The sequence below is a fragment of the Rutilus rutilus genome, assembly GCF_951802725.1.
Source record: "Rutilus rutilus genome assembly, chromosome: 1".
Lineage (NCBI taxonomy): Eukaryota > Metazoa > Chordata > Actinopteri > Cypriniformes > Leuciscidae > Rutilus > Rutilus rutilus.
Genome location: NC_140209.1, coordinates 29,298,306 through 29,316,007, shown reverse-complemented (window position 1 = coordinate 29,316,007; position 17,702 = coordinate 29,298,306). Strand labels below are relative to the sequence as shown.

General features: G+C 35.7%; 2 protein-coding genes and 1 long non-coding RNA gene across 5 annotated transcripts in view; all 3 read left to right on the top strand.

Moving 5' to 3' along the window:
• ccnf (cyclin F) overlaps positions 1-11,205 on the top strand; it is a 39,987-nt gene extending 28,782 nt beyond the window's left edge. For all 3 annotated transcript variants that reach the window (XM_084388303.1, XM_084388305.1, XM_084388304.1), the window contains 7 exons: positions 225-348; positions 2,072-2,252; positions 3,763-3,850; positions 6,964-7,063; positions 7,144-7,277; positions 8,223-8,395; positions 9,724-11,205. In XM_084388303.1, the coding sequence (XP_084244429.1) occupies positions 225-348; positions 2,072-2,252; positions 3,763-3,850; positions 6,964-7,063; positions 7,144-7,277; positions 8,223-8,395; positions 9,724-10,136 (1,213 nt within the window). In that variant the 3' untranslated portion in view covers positions 10,137-11,205. The remainder of the gene's footprint in view (positions 1-224; positions 349-2,071; positions 2,253-3,762; positions 3,851-6,963; positions 7,064-7,143; positions 7,278-8,222; positions 8,396-9,723) is intronic.
• The window catches only part of LOC311278113, a 415,099-nt gene that overhangs the window by 257,741 nt on the left and 139,656 nt on the right, over positions 1-17,702 (top strand). The gene's annotated exons all lie outside the window — the stretch shown is intronic.
• Positions 12,324-17,702, top strand: part of abca3b (ATP-binding cassette, sub-family A (ABC1), member 3b) — a 49,683-nt gene continuing 44,304 nt past the window's right edge. Inside the window, exons 1-3 of the mRNA XM_084388247.1 lie at positions 12,324-12,540; positions 13,553-13,630; positions 17,442-17,691. Coding sequence (XP_084244373.1) covers positions 13,577-13,630; positions 17,442-17,691 — 304 coding nt within the window. The 5' untranslated portion in view covers positions 12,324-12,540; positions 13,553-13,576. The remainder of the gene's footprint in view (positions 12,541-13,552; positions 13,631-17,441; positions 17,692-17,702) is intronic.

Genomic DNA, 17,702 nt, shown 5'->3' with positions numbered 1-17,702 from the left:
ATAAAAAAACTAACTAATTAAATCTTTTTTAAATGGACTGCAGCAATTGACATTTTGTCAACCTCTTGTAAATTGCATGTTGTTTTGTCTAGTTGTCGGTTTCTAATCATGGGAGAATCATCATCTCTATTTGAAACAAAAAGATTTGATTCTTAGTTTCTCCAGAATCATGCAGCTCTAATCTAGACTGAACACTTTTTTTTTTTTTTTATCTTCTGACTCAGATACATCAGTAAAGAGATCCTGACCATCCGTGAGGCGGTGTGGCTCACTGACAACACCTATCAGTATGAAGACCTGGTGCGCATGATGGGGGAGGTCATCTCCGTGCTGGACGGGAAGATACGGGTCAGTTACTGAAGGACTCTTGTTTGCTTTCACTCCAGCACACAAAAACCTCATTATAGACTACCAGCTCAGATTAATGTGTCTGAGGTTTAGAGCTCGACGCCAAAGCTGAGCGAGCAACCAGTCTAAATGGCATTTTAAGACCTCGTCTCTCAATGCAAAGGTTATTCCAGATGGCATTGCAATGCTCTTAATAATATTAAAAAATAATAATAATTGAGCAGAATGTTGACCTTAAATGCATTTCATTGAACATTGACCAGCAATCAAATTAAAATGCATTATTATTCTTTTTTTAAATCAGTATTTAAATTAATTGTATTAAGCCAGTATTTTATAATAATTATTTTGCCCAGATCTGAAATATTTAAGTAAAATTCCATATATTCTTAATTGTATATCGAACGTTTGTTTGTGTATATACAGATATTTTACAAATAATATCATAGGAAATTTCTAGATATTATTATATTAACTCAATATTTTATTTGATACTTTGAGTGCCATACAGCTTTCTTAGAAGCATGTTAGCATAAAACTAATTAATTGAGAGTCAATAAAGATAGAGATTGTTTCCGATAACTGATATGCAAAGCCAATGCTTTTAGAATAATGTTGCTTGTAATGTTTTTTATTTAAAAATGTATTCAAGCAAAAAAAATAAAAAATATGAAGTTGCTTTACGTTTGAACATTGGGGCTTCCTGTTGAATGCGCAGTAGTGTAATGACAAAGGCGTACCAGATGATGAAAGACGGCATTTTATTAGTAAAACCCATATTTCAGAAAGTGGAAAAATTGAAAGTCAAACTAATATCATCTGTATCTAATAAAAGATAGTATCTCGGATGTTCAAAGCAAGCCTTTTTGACACTCGTATGAATTATTTGCTCTCAGAGCTCAATACTGGGGAGTTTTAGTGTTTTTCTTTTCAGTGAAAATTTTGGCAGTGCAAGTAAGAAGAAAAAAAAGGGCCAGTAGTTCAAATTTGTACTTGACCTGCCAAAATATTCACTGGGCCTGCCACAACAAATGATAAATACATAAAATGGCTATGTTTTTGTGGGTTTTGACCCATTTAACCTTCTGTTCTATTAAATTAGGTTATGACACCCAAATTTGAGAGATTAGTGAAATTTCACAATTCGTTTCTCAAATTATCTTTTATGTTCCTCAAAAGAAAGAATGGCATACAGGTTTGAAACGACATTAGGGAGAGCAAATGACAGAATTAAATTTTTTGGGTGAACTGTCCCTTTAATACCCATTTAAAACCCATTAATCTCATGCCATTATTTACACAAGTGTAAATGCATTCATTCCACCTCTGAGCTGTGATAAACAGTCTGTAAATATATCTACACGCCAATTCAGATGCAGCTTCTGGATTTTTTTTAATTTATTACTATAATTATATTATTATTTCTAAAGCTACTTTTTGTAATGTGGTTTTGATGCTTTTCTAATTTAACAACAATAATGACTTGAAACTATCTTTTGGGGGTAATTTCTCAGCTATATTTAATGTGATCAATTAGTTAACACATCATACATTTTTAATCGCTTGACAGCTCTAGTATAAAAATAACTGACTGCGTTTACAAGGATACTCTCCATAATTGTGTGTGTGTGTGTGTGTGTGTTGGTCTGTTCAAGCAGCTCTTCTCGTGGAGCCCTGGCTCTTGTGCTCAGTAATTGATTTCTGTGTTAATGTTGTGTTTCAGACCATCACAGTGCTGGATTATGGGGAAGTGCTGCTGTCTCTGGTCCCTGCGGAGCGACGCAGTTCTCACCTCTTCAAATACATCTGTGAACTCTCTCTGCTCTGCTCGCCTCTCACCGTTCCCGGGCCGGCCCGACTCGCCAGCGCCATCCTGCTGCTCACCAGAGCGCTGCACAACTACGGTACTAGCGCCATCCCACCAGAAATATCACGTTACATCTACTGTAAAACGCTGGCAACTGTAGTTTCACTGTAAAAATACCGTGGCAGTGTTTCCAGTTTTATAGGGCTGAGTTAAAAATAAGGATTTCTTGATTTTAATCGATTCTCATTTCGATGAATGGATATTGTTTCTTAATCGATCTTTTAGTCTGTGCAGTTTTCAGTTCATGCATGAACAAAACTTCACTAAACATTTTTCCTTGAGAAAAATGTACATTTGCTGTACCTTATTTATTTGCAAATGAATTAAAATTGAAGCAAGCTTGTGTTTTGAAATGGAATCGAATCAAGAATTTTTTTTTCAATGCCCAGTGATGTCATTTTAAAATACCTAGTACTTGAAGTATCAAAATATGCCTTTTTACTTTAAAATGTACCAATGAGCATCACAATAAAACAGGTGGAAGCCACTAGAACTAGAAACCCACATGACCATCAAGTCACTTATGATGAACCCTAAACATAAAACATGGTCAATACTGTTAAATATAGATGGTGCTCACTGCTCAGGGTCAAATACCCACAAGCACAAAACACCTCCAGGGTAACACACAACACTAAAAACTGCAATAAACATGAACTAAACAACAGAACATGTTACACAAAACACTTGAACACAATTACTTGACTTTTTGAAACAATTAATTATACAAAACATAATCATATGTGATGTCACACAGGAACTTCTGTCTCTTTACGGGTTTTCATCATAAATTAAATGGCCACCTTATCGTTTTTGGCCGATATATGTTCATTTTTAATGTTATTGTTATTGGCCTGATAAGAAAATTTGGCCGATATAATAAAGGCAATACATTTATTTATTGTTTTTGAATTTTAAATTGCTTGAAATATGATTGGAATCTCTTAAAAAAAAGGAAAATACAGTAAAAGTGCAGAGCAAGTCTGTCATATTGGCTAAATTAAATCGTGATGAGAACATTATAAGAGTGTGTTTGGGACATGGCTTTTAATTGTGAGACTTTTGTTTTTGTAACCAGGCTCTCAAAAATGATATAAAACTTTGGACTTAGATTTATCGGCCAATATATCGGTTACCGGCTTTCAAAATAAAGAGTTATCGGAACCATGAATTTGACGGTATTCTACAGTGAAATTGCATATAATGCGGTTAAACCATTGACCATAAACCATTGATTTTTTTTCACCGTTTAACTTAGTTAACCAATTAACAAGTTTTAGTAATTTTTACATAAAAATACTGCACCAACTGAAGAAGAGCTGCAACCAAAAATCAAATGTTCATCTCGTTTTGAGAAGTTGCGACGCTCACTCTAGATTGCCATTCTCAAGGCCTTCGTCAGACATTTAACTGATAAAGCTCAAGTTTATTCCTCTAGAGCGAGTGTTGCACCTTTTCTGTAAAACTTACAGTGTAGAACTGGGCTGAACCATTCCACTAACTTGTACAAGCCTTATTGAAGTTTTCCCCGGTCCGTTTCTCCACAGTTCCTGTGTGGCCCATCCAGCTGGAGGAAAACACGGGCTTCTCCAAGCAGGATCTGGTCTCCTGTGCTTTATCGCTCTACGTCAAGTGGTGAGTGTCCGCGTCAGTTATCCGCAAAGTTGTCTACATGCATTTCATCTAATGAAGTTTAGTGGTTGTGAGAAGTGGTGTTTCCATGGAGCCGGTGATGTGCAGTCAGACGGGCGTTAACACGTTATCTGTGCTTGTCACTCTTGCCCTTTATGAGGCGCATCTCCTCTGGGTTTGAGGAGTTTAGCTGGTGCTAGCATGTTGCTAAGCTAAAAATATTCTCTAATTGGCAAAGACATTGGGTGAAATAGTGCATTTTGTAAATGCAAAGCTATTTTCTATCAGTACTTTTCAGTTCCTAATGGGATATATTTCTTTTGACATTTCCTATTTCCTTCTAGCGTCTTCAGTTAATGTTTTTATTGAGCTTGTCACAATGCATTCTGGGTTTGCCTTCTAAATCAAGCACACATTATAGGACTTTGACTTTTCCTAAATAAGGTGTAACTGTCCTGCCTACAGGTTGAAATAGACTTTGATGCCTTTAAATGCGTACTAGATTTTGGACTAAATCCGTTGTCTCATCTTGTGGGCCTTTCGCATTTTCTCTGAGAAAACTGAAGCTTTGCTGCTCGAGTATCTCGTGCGTTACTTGTTTTCCGGCGATGACTTTTAATACAGCTCTGTCATTCTCGTCAGATAGCACAGGATGAGACTTCTTAGCAACTGCGATTTCTTTGAAGAATTTTGCGATTATGTTGTGGGCCCGACATTTATTTTCTAAATAAATAATATTTTAATTAAATTCAGGCGGGTGGCGGGCGGTTGAACCAATCAAATGAAAAATATATGTATACACCAATCAGCGGATGGCGGGCGGGTGCAGTTTTGAAAATTGGTGCGAATGGATGGCGGACGGATGATGAGTTTTGTGATGCGGTTGCGGATGAAATAATAGCAACATTTATTTCAGCAACATGAAATAACATCTCTAGCGCAGACTGTTTGATAACTTTATTCAATTTCTGTATATGGCCTAGCTGTTAGACAGGAAGGGCACAGATAAAAATGATATGCAATGTTTTTATATGGGTTTATGTGAGGATTGTTAACCTGTTTGATCAAGACATGCGACTGTTCTGACTTGTCCAATTTTCAGCATCAATTTTTCATCTTGCATCAAAATCCTGTCTATTCATTGTATGCATTTGAAATATAGAGTTGGGTTCTGTTTTAATGTACCCAAGTGTACCTAAAATAAAAAGTTTAATATACAGGTTTGTAGCTCTTAATTTCTTTTTATTAATTAAACACTTGAAAACTTATGTTCACTTTTTTTTCTTTTTCTTTTTTTAATAAATATAGGATTTGTATTAAGTATTCATTGAGTCGAATCGAAATCTAATTTAGAATCAAAATCAAATCGAGAATCGAAATCGAATCGAATTGTAACATATGAATCGATACCCAGCCCTAATAGATACTCTAATGATCCCGAGGTAACTATCTAACTTGGATAATGTGTCGTGTAGGTCTTAAATTTCAATCTTTATGGTCTTAAAATGTCTTAAAAAGGTCTTAAATTTGACTTACTGAAACCTGCAGAAACCCTGATTAACAATAATAATATAATTACAGTAATGTGGTGATTTATTTTTGCATAGAATAAAGCTTGATCGAGCTTAGGAGTCAGGGCTGTTTTTATTATTGTAAGACTATTAGGTATTACGGTCTTATCACTTGCCTGTATTTTGTTCCATACTCATGAATACTTACGATAGGAGATGTTATGAAGAATATCATGTCAGTTACTTTTTCATACTGTCAGCTCAATTGTCATGTCAATTATTATTACTTATAATAATTGTTTGCAGATTAAGTTTGTCTGTAATGCAGCTGATTATTTTTTGTTTATTTTTTTCTATTGAAAGAGAACAGAACATTTAACCAATGCTTAGAGAGCATTTGTGTGATTTGAGTTGGACAGAAATCTGAAAACTTAAAGAGAATGACCTGTTTAGTTGCTCAAAGTTCATTAAAACAACCATTTCAAAAGCTGAAGTGATTTTTCTTTTTTTTATTATAATTAGAATATGTATAACTCAGTGTTTTAACTAATTAAAAAAGCTGAATAATCGTTCCAAACTTACCGATTAGTCGGCGAAATAATCGCCGATTAGTCGTTCAAATAATCGTTAGATTAATCGATTATCAAAATAATCTTTTGTTGCAGCCCTAGTTACATGTATAACTCAGTGTTTTAACTAATTTAACAAGCTGAATAATCGTTCCAAACGTACTGATTAGTCGGCGAAATAATCGCCGATTAGCCGATTAATCGTTAGATTAATCGATTATCAAAATAATCGTTTGTTGCAGCCCTATTTAGGTTTTTGTTTTACAAAAATAACTGCTTGTCACATGAAACGTGAGTGTCGATATTTAATTAGAATCATAATTACAATATTTGTTTATTCATTATTGTGTTTCTATATTAATGAATATTTGTAATCAATTTATTTAATGTAATATTTATTATCTGTGTTTATCTTTATTAACTTAGTTACAAAATTTGTTTTTGTTTCCATATTAGTTACAAAATTGTATTGGTTTGCGTAAGAATATTTATCTTTATTAATGTTTATCTTTATTAATCTTTAGTTGCATGTTGTTGCATTGTTTATATTAGTTATAATAATTCGTATCTATTAATTTAGTTATTATTTTCTAATATATGAACGCATCTTTAATGTAGAATGTATGTATTTATTATTAATATTGCTAATCATTTTCGAATAATCGAATTATTTTTTGTTGTTATTAATTGCTATGAGTTGTAATAGGCTATATGATTGTTTTGTTATTCGTTTTTATATTATTAGTTATAATATTTAACACTTTATGCTATAATTAATTAGTAAAATATAGTATTTTATATTTAGTTATTATTCTTGCTAATAATGATATATAATTTAATACAAGATTTAATTACTAGTTATATATATTTTTATATATTTTATCGTTCTCATCATTAATCTACTATAATGATATTATTGTTTAGAAAGGAAAGTCTATGATTTTGACTTCATGGTGTCTTTAAAGCCAGACCGCTTGATATCTGGCGATTATATTGTGGTTGTCAAACTCACCAGTCTCCTTCACTGCATTCACAGTTTCGGTCAAGATGTGCCCAAAGATTACAGACACGTGTCTCTGACGGGGGTCAAGCAGAGGTTCGAGGATGATGCGTACCAGCAGATAAGCAGAGACGTGGTGAGTGTCTCAGAGTCTGCTCTCGTTGGGTTGATCATGTGAAGTGTGTCCTCTGAAGGGTGTGTGTGTGTGTGTGTCAGGTGATGAGCTTTAAGGAGCTGTGTCAGGTGCTGGAGGTGCCAGAGGTGGAGCCGCAGGTGGAGGAGTCCAGCGCTAGCAGTCAGATCACAGAGATGCACACCTTCCTGTCCTCGCCCGCCAGCAACAGCAAGAGGTGTGTGAACCAAACTCTACACACAGGATAGAGGGGGAGGATGTATCGCCTAATATCAGTGTCTTAATCCTGAAGTTTGACGGATACAATTTTTCTGTTTTTAAATAAAAAAAAAAAAAAGCTACGATTATTGCGTAGCCCTCTTGTGAGTGCAAATATCTAGGAATCGCAAGATTAGGACATGGACACCAAGACCGATACATTCATTTCTGTTTCTAGGGGGCGCTATAACTCTAGATAATACTGTTAAATTAACTATGATAAAGAAAATTGACATTTGACACCAATACAATTGTACACACCACATCTACACAACTCATTGTTCTATATTTGATCTATTATACTATTACACTCAAAAATATAAAGACAGATCCTATAAACAGGACAGAGTGTGTGTGTGTGTGTGTGTGTGTGTGTGTGTTTTTCAATGATCAGTATCAGGCTATATTTCTGATATTGACAAGATATTTTTAACAGTAATTAGTATATTGTTATTCATATTTTATTTATTATAAAAATATACTGAATGAATATCTGATATTGAGAGATAATATATTTTTTTATTAATTAGTATTTTTTTCTAACAGTATATTTTTTACCATATATATATACATATATATATGAATAACACAAATTATATATATATATAATACAAATTATATATATATATATATATATATATTTTTTTAATTCTTTTTTTTTTTGTTATGGCTGATTTTATTTTAGTGTGAATGTCGTTAATAAATAAAACAGAAAAGGTCAGCTGTCATACGTTACTATTCATATAAACATTTTGGCACCTGCAAATAGCTGAAAATTGTTATCAATGCATCTGTAATCCTGTTATATTTCTCACTTTTCTGCATCTTGAAGACCATGTTTTGTTAGATGTGTGTGTAAAACAGACTTTTTAAATGCGTTGTTGTTGTGGTGTGTGTTGAGCAGGAGGCGGGAGGACAGCATGCAGGCGCACAGGGGCAGTTTCCTGGCCACTCCCACAGCCGAGCTGTCCAGCCAGGAGGAGATGCTGCTGGGAGACATGCTGGACTGGAGCCTCGACACCTCCTGCTCGGGGTACGAAGGAGACCGCGAGAGCGAGGGCGAGAAGGACGGAGAAGGTGAGATGCCTCATATATCAACTGCATCATATTCTGAATCATCTTACAGTAAAACATTAAGACAAAACCAGTTGTCATTGATGCGTGACGAGTCACATTAGTGTCACAACATCGTTGTGTTATATATCAGCTAGCGTGATCATTATTTACATTAGGGCTGCACAATATATCGAAATTATTTAAATATCGCAAATGTATATATCACGATATGCATATCACAATGGCTTTAATAACTAGGGTCATGAACAAAAGACAAAGAGAAAATCACTCACTGCTCTTGGCTGACAAATTTTTGTAGCTTTATAAGAATCAATATATATTTAATTAATATAGTGAAAACTAAGCAGTGTTTTATTTTTACATTTGATTATTCAGTTTCTGTTGTTAAATAGACCTAATGTAGGATAACCTGAACCCCGTGGTTTACACTGATGTTAAAATAACACTTCTTATGCTACAGTAAAACACTGCTGTTCACTTTCAGAAGCTGTAGGGATGTTTTCTTGTCACAAAAAGAATGTGAAACGCACTTGTAGGTTATATAATTTTAAATATATTTTAAAGATAATTTAAGTTTATTTTACACACATTAAGCATTATCGTATCGCATATCGCAATTTTCTTCAATATCGTGCAGCCCTAATTTACATTTACATTCAGTGATTTAGCAGACGCTTTTATCCGTGTGTGTGTGTGTGTGTGTGTGTATTTTCAATTACTTTTAAAGAACTAGTTTACCCAGAAATGACCCTAATGTCATTCCAGTCCTGTATTTCTTTAACTCTGTAACTTAAATTACAAAAATAATAAATTATTACATTAAAAAATCTGTCTTTTTAATTAAATTATTAAAACAAGTTAATATTTAATTCAGTTGTTAAATTGTTAATTTAATAATAACATTTAATTAGTATCTCATTAATTGGAAAAATATTTCAATTGAATTATTATTTCACTGTTAAATTATTAATTAAATATTTTACATATTTCAATTTAAATTATAAAGTAAAATTATTTCAGATTAACTTAAAAAAAAAAAAAATGCGACTGCATTTGAGAGGTCTGTTCCTCACATAAAGCTTCAGCTGATGTGAAGCTCACAGGTTGTGGCATTTATGGTGCTGTTTTGGAGCTCGCCTGTATAAATCACTGCTCACTCTCGTTGTATTGAAAACAGGAGCTCAGACTTTCTGCCTACAATCTCATTTTGTGCATCATGGAAAAAAGAAAAATAAAAAAAATGGTTATTCCTTTTAAATTGCATTATGTTTGAGTTTAAGTCCCGTTCATTAAAGTTTGATGAGCAACTGTCTCTCTTTCTGCCCCAGTCTCAGTGATGGAGGTGCAGATGGAGCTGCCGGCGGAGAGCGCTGAGGGACATTGTTGCGCTCTCTCCAGCGACGACGACGACGACGACAGCCTCTCTGAGGAACCCAACGAGGAAGAGGAGGAGACCAGCAGTCGAAGCAGACCCTGGATACGCCACATATCCTCTTCCTCTTCATCGAGCACCTTTTGCACAGACCGCCGCAGCTCGGGCTACTCCTCCATCCAAAGCGTTCCCAGTCCGTCCGTCTCCTCGTCTCTGGTCTCTCCTCAGAATCTCTCCGGTTTCCGTCTCCTGCTGGCGCCCGCGCCGAGGACCCGCCGGCAGGTGAAGAGGAAGAACACTGCGGCTCACAGCGGAGGAGAAGCGGAGCGTGACGAGGGCGACGCCAACCTGGCCTTCCTCAGCCTGTGATCGACAGGAGGCTGCTGTCCCTTAACGCGTCACTTCCTGGCCGCCCGCCAGGAGCACTTTCGTTCACGGGTGCTTTTTATCTCGGAGGGACGCGGGCGTGAGTTCGCGTCCGTTTCTGAGCTTTTTTTAAGTAAGAACAAAGGTCATGTTTTTTTCTTCCCATAATGCATTTCACTTCAGCTCCTGACTGTTGACAAGCTACGCGATGAATGCCGAAGAGTGTGTTGAAATCACTGGAACTGTCTCTGTTTTTGAAGTCTCGTGTACGTTGTGTTGCGTCTTCGTAAGTATTTAAAACCGGACTGTTTACAGAAACTGACTATTGTAGTTTATCAAATGTGCAAATGTTTTTTTTTTTTACGAACTTACATGCAGCTACGGAGGAAAGCGACTCGATCCATGAAGTTTCATGCCGATTAATGCACTGTCCGAACTGAACTGGTTTGTTTACGCGGATGTTTCTCGCCACGTATCTCGATTATTTATCTCGAACTCCGGTGTTTTGTGTATTCGCGCATTGCTTTGCGTTCGTCAAATCTTCTGCCAAAGTTTCTACGTTAACGATTTTCATACCGTTTTCTCTGTCTGCTTGTGATGCCACTGATGTTTTGACCTGTGAAACCTGCAAACGTACAGCACATCTGTATGAACTCCATGTGTTTTTTTTTACGACAGATCCGATGAATGTGATGGTTTGACATGCTTTTTCGTAATGACCTCGAGAGACACCGAGCACTTTTTTATGACCGATGCTGGAAAGCGAAATGTTGCTTCGTAACGAATGAGTCTCCATGTTTTATCTTTGATATGCTTGAACAATCAACCATACATATATATTTGTGAGTGTTCATCTGATTGAGGTTATGACACTAAAAGCATTAAGTTATTTTTGTGCAGGTCTTGTTGGTACTGTATGTCGAACATCACTAAGGATTGCGACTGTAAATAATTGTTCCTTGTTTATAACTGTAAATAAATAAATGTATGAAGCTGTGAAAGGTCATGTGAACTTGAAAACAGACATGTGTTTGTTATATGCTGAAAACCACAATAAAACAATGCAGTAGTTACATTTGCATGTCTACAGTGTTTCTTTTTCATACAGATGGGAACTTGTGGTTTGCACACATTCACTGCACTGCCGATTTAACTTAACTCGAAGTATCACGCTTTAGCACAGACCTCAAGATTTTTTTAACACTGGTTTGATGAGGAGCAACTGCTGGTCAAACAGTTGTTAAACGATTAAAGATGTTATTTAATTATAATGGAAAAAAAAGTAAACTAGTAAAGATAAAAAAAAAATTTGACTACCTGATTTACATGTTTTTAAAACTGATAAAAATAAAGTTAGAATATGCATATTGATATTGATATATATGAGATATTGAGATATTTTTTTTAGTTTTAAAACTTCAACTGAAGTCACAATACAAAAATGTTATAAATATAATAGTAAGTTTGTTTATATATATAAGAACACTGTAACAATGTATATAAAGATCATTTATATACATTGTTTGTGTATGTATGTGTCCGTAATTATATAATTGCGGACACATACATACACAAACAATGTATATAAAGATCATTTATATACATTGTTTGTGTATGTATGTGTCCATAATTATATATATATATATATATATATATATATATATAATTACGGACACATACATACACAAACAATGTATATAAATATATATATTATATACACATGTAAACAAATTTTAATGTTAGATTGGATTAATCGTGATTAATCGATTTGACAGCACCATATAGTACAGGTACGTCTGTAAGATGTCTGCTAAAGATCTGTTAATCTGGAAAGCATCTGCTGTGTAAAAAAATAGTAGAAAAAGCAGTTTTACATAAATTCTAAATCTACATTCTAAATTACATTTAACAGGAAACGTCTTAGGGATGTATTGCAGATGAGCAAACACTAAAAAATACATCTTGCAGATGTAAATGCAGACATCAAATAGACGTCTCCGAGATGTACTTGTGCTATACACACACGTATGTTTATATGCACGTGTATATATGTATTAGCCAAAACAATTCATAAAAACACGACAAATGTACATTTGTTTCTGTTAATTTTCGTTTCATTTTTATGCGCGGTGACGTTTTTGCGTCTGTCACTACAGTCACATGACCGCGAGCATCCGCCCAGCTGGCCGAGGTCACGTGACCGTATTTGTTGTGTCCACACGGCACGGCCGCTGCGCTGCAATGTCATCATCTTCATCTTCCTCGTTATTATCGCCCTTATGAGTGATAATTCCTGATGGAATTCGTCCGTGATTGAGCCGAGCTGACTGCGAACATCAATCCAATGCTTTCCGACTGAAAGAGCCGATATTTGAGCCCTATGCAGGACAGATAAGACGAGTGTAAGGTGAGCTGTGCACGAGCGCGCGCGTGCCTGCCTGTTTTCTATTGTGTTTGTTATGCTGTGGGAATTGGGTTGATAAACAAGTTCTCGAATCAATCACAAGATCTTCGTAACGATCAGACTAAAAAAATCGAATGCATAAAACAAAGAGAGAGAGAAACAGCGTGATGCATGTTTGATGTAAAACAGACAGACTGCTGTTATTTCAAAGAAAGAAAGAAAGAAAATAAAAGCATACAATACTATAATTGAATAAACGCACTAGACGGGCACCAAAGCAGTGTCATCAATATGATGTCACTGCCGCGTCAGTAATATTAACCCTGCTGTATGTTTAATAACGACAAGCATTTACTAAATACTACTAGTGCTAAATAGTCCCATGCATATCACTGACACATTTAAATACGAAGATGTATTTTATCTAAGGTCAAATCAGGTGAAATTTTAATCTGAGGATTGATATGGGAGATGGCGTTCCCCTCAGTGTCTATAGGTTAAACTGGCCTTCTTGCTGAACAACATGACATGTCTTCACACTCAGTTACTTTCAGTAGTCCTTGTTTGATCGGGCCACATTGTCTAGTTAAGTCACCTTTATTTATATAGTGCTTTTTACAATACAGATTGTTTCCCAGCAGCTTTACAGAGATAACAGGAAAATAATGCAGCAAAGTTTGCTTCGGCTGTACAGCAGATCTAGAAGAATATAGCATCATAGTCCAGCTTAAGTTCAGTGATGGTTTATTTTTATTGCAAAAAAGTTATTTAGTTCATTTATATATATATATATCCACCCTGGAGAAAACCGTGATGTCATCGTTGTGCAATCAGAACTGAAATAGCAGTTAATTTTCTCAACTTCTTGTTTCTTATCTGAAAAAACATGAATATTATAGTTATTCTGTTATCTCAGAATGTAGTTGTGAAACAGTGAAATTCCAGGAATAGCCCTGATATGGGTTTCCTTACATTTCTTGAGCAGTGACCTGATGTTCACTTTCTCTCGGTCCAGGTTGTGAAGTTCTGTAAACCGAAAATGGCCGTGTTGCAGCAGTTTGGATTGCTTCTGTGGAAGAACTATATTCAGCAAGTGAGTATTTGGTTTATAAGTGCAATGTATGTGCTCATATTCTTTTGTTTTATAGCTGGATATTGGATATAAGGTTTTATGGCAATTGATATACACTACTTTTCAAAGGTTTGGCATCGGTAAAGGCTTTTTTTTTTTTTTTTGTAAATTAGTTTTATTCAGCAAGGACACGTTAAATTGCTCAAAATTGACAGTAAAGACATTTATAATGTTACAAATAATTTCTATTTCAAATAAATTGTTTCTTGAGCATCAAATTATCATATTAGAATGATTTCTGAAGGATCATGTGACACTGAAGACTGGAGTAATGATGAAAATTCAGCTTTGAATACGTATTACGTTTTAATGTTTTAAAATGTATTCACATAGAAACCAGTTATTTAAAATTTTAATAATATTTCACAATTTTACTGTTTTTACTGTATTTTTAATCAAATAAATGCCATTTTGATGAGCAGAAGAGACTTCTTTTAAATTTGTAAAAAAAATCTTACCAACCCCAATTTTTTTAACGTTAGCATATAATATGTAGGTCAATACGGTTAAGTTTGGGTTATAAAGCCCACAAATGACGGCATCAGAGGTGTACTGTGTGATAAAATGCTGTTCTGGACAGTTGTGTAAGGTGTTTTGCACCTGGCAAACAATCATAAACTCCCTCCAAACTTGCCCAGTTAAATATTCATGTGTTTGGTACATAAACCCGTTGTGTTATGATTCCTAGCATTCCTAGCATGTTTTAGAAGAGTTATAACAGCCAGAGTGTTTTGAAAGATGGACGAGCCGCTGGTTAAATGGGTTGCATGCTCTTCTTGGCACGTTCTGCTCATCCAATTGATGTTAATAAATCGTGCAAATAAGAATGTGAAGCCCTGGATGTACAAATGTGCATTGTGAAATATATCAACTACCTAAAATGAATCCTTCAGGGTAAAGTATGACAATGTGAAACATGCAATGAGATAACCCAGGATTATGTTAACCCAGGGTTAAAAATCACCCTAGGTTAACTCTTTCCAGCGTAAAAAAAAAAAAAGAAGAAAAAAAGTTGCCAACCATCGCCAGCATTTTTTTATTATTTTCACAAAAGTTTCATGGCCCAAATAATATTTTGTTGTATGAATATCTGAACATGCAATAGATCAAAAGAAAGAACAGACCCTCTGCTAAAAAAAAAAAAAATTATTCTAGCTTCATGCATTCTTTTTTTATCAACACTTGAATGTGGTTAAGTTTCATAAATCACGTTTTTGTCAAAGACTTCATCCAGATGGGATTCAGAACGATGATCAAAAACACAGATGGAGGAGATCGAGTCCATCAACACCCCTAAAGCTTCACAAGCTGCTCAAAACTTTTGCGACGCTTTCTAAATGTCGATAAAACTGTTGCGAAATGACGGCGTTTCTATTAACCGATGTTTCTTTGTGAGTATTCCCGTAATTCCTTTAGTCTCGTCTTCTGTCCAAACATAAAACTTTTTTGCCATATATGGGAGTTTTCGCGAAATTGACGTGTTTTCCAGTGGGAGAATTTTCAATTTCAATTTGCGCAATTTGAAGGGTAATGGAACCATGGCTACAGTCCTAACCTCGTCCTGGGTCGACATTACAACATTAGGCAAATGATTACATATGATCAGAGCCCGTCTACGGAGAGCCTTGGCACTTCCTATTAGCCTCATTGTATCGATCTTGGTTGCAGTTCCATTAGAATTCCACTGGAGGTGATCGCGGGCGAGTGCAGACTGAATGGGAGTCTATGGGGCTAGACGGCTAAATGTGTCTCTTTCACCCGATTGCCGTTGAGAAATCTCAGATTTTATTGTAGGTTTTGCAAGTTCAACATGGGTTATAGGTCGAAAGTTGAATGAACGAGTACTTATTTCTTTTCGATTTCTTACAGGTTGAGTTGTTGTTGCCCATAACACGCTAGCATTCTGCTAATGACGTCAGCATTCTGACGTCATTGACATTGTAAAAGACTTTTTAAAGCAAATAAGTGACTCTAAAAAATCTAACACCCAGCAATGTGTAATTTCTTTGCATCTCCTTTCGAATACAACATTCAAATTACTAGACAAAAAATTATATCCTGAGAAAAGTGGATTTTGAGGGTTTTTCGCCATAGACCTCCATTCATTCTGCACTCGCCTGCGAGCGCCCCCGCATGGACAGAGACGTGTTACTGCAGTCAGTCCAGAAACCGGAAGTAAGCAGAGAGTGCCAATTCTCTTCCTATTAGACATTCTCTGATATGATATCGCTTGTTTCTGCATCTTCTTCGCATGTGTTTTGATCAGGAGATTCAGTACTCATTCATAAGATGTCACAGCGCCCCCTACCGGATGACACTGAAAACACGGATTGCCGGAAAATTCCATCAGAATAAATCTATAAAGACTGTTTCTTGAAACCAGATATTACAGTTCAGATGCTACAGCAAGTCTATTTTTGAAGAAACAAGGAAATGTTTCAACTATTTTGCGGCGAATAAAAAGACACAAGCACAACCAAGGCTTGGTGTTGAAATGTAATCATTACCCCCATTCACCTTATTTGCTGTAATGATTTAACTCGCCGGCTCTTTTGCCCTGTTAAATAGCTTCTATGTTCCTTCCCGTATTTGTCCTCCTAGATTAGATTTCAGAGTTTCTTGTTCAGTTGTTTACCGCGGATACATGGCTTTGATCGTTGCGTGAGTGTTCATGTGTGTATTATTATTCTCCCTTATGCCGGATCTTTGCTCGGCACACTTGTGGAGATTTGCTGTTTTGTGTAAGATCATGTGCAGCAGGTGAAGTGTATCAGAACTGAACTTTCTGAACAATCAATAGAGCTCGATCATAGTGCTGCAAGAAGCGTCCCGATTCCCTCGTGATAGAGGGCTGTTTGCACACAGCTGTTGCTAGGAAACCCCAATAAACACTGGCCCCTTCACGCCTCATTAAAGCAGACATATATAGAAGATTATATCCTTCCTGACCCTGATCAGAGGTCTAACGTTCTTCATCGCCCCAGATCAAGCCTCAGGTGCTGTGTGGGCTCATGCTTACTTACACATGACGCATTGACATGACACTAAAGCCTTGTCTGTGAAACCGGGGGCAAGTTTAGTCGCGGACTAAAATGCATGTTTGAGCTGTTTTAACTGAATGTAACTTGCACTGATATCTCTTCAAATATGTCAGTGTCATTGTTTTGTCTCAAGATGCACATCAGTAATGTTTTTCTTTATAAGGCATGTTTATAAAAACTACTTAAATGTCTTAATTGAACCAAGGCCTTTCTCGTTTCAACCTCTGTCCATTCTGTCAATAAAATGGCAACATTTTTATTATTATTATTTTAATTTATTTTATTGAATTGAATTGTTTTTATTTTATTTTATTTTATTTTATTTTATTTTATTTTATTTTATTTTATTTTATTTTATTTTATTTTATTTTATTTTATTTTATTTTATTTTATTTTATTTTATTTTATTTTATTTTATTTTATTTTATTTTATTTTATTTTTAAATCAGCCTAAAAGTATAGAAGTGTATTCATAAAAATCCAACAAACACTTTTGTATCATAGTGGTTAGAGCATCTGCTGAGAAACAAATTTGGCTTGTATCATTGTCCCTTCTCGTTCCAGCCTCTGTCCATACTTTCAATAAATTTTATTGCTTTTTTTTTCTTCTTTTTTAATTTTTTTTAATGTAATGTACAGCCATTCACCCATCCGTTCACCCTTATCTACATAACCTTTATTCCATCCATCCATCCATCCATCCCTGACCTCCTCTTTCTCTCCGTCTCCAGAAGCGTCAGATCCTGGTCATGCTGGTGGAGGTCGCACTGCCTCTGCTCTTCTCAGCCACCCTGATCATCCTGCGGCAGAACGTGTCCGTCACCAACTACCCTAATGTAACATACTACGACAGATTCGCTTTGAGCGGCCTGCCGCCCATACTGTGCGACCTGCAGCTGGCCTACGTGCCCTCAAACGCCAGCGTGGTGCGGGGAATCACAGAGGACGTCCAGCGGAGCCTGGGAAGCTGCATCAGAACCAGTAAGAGCTTC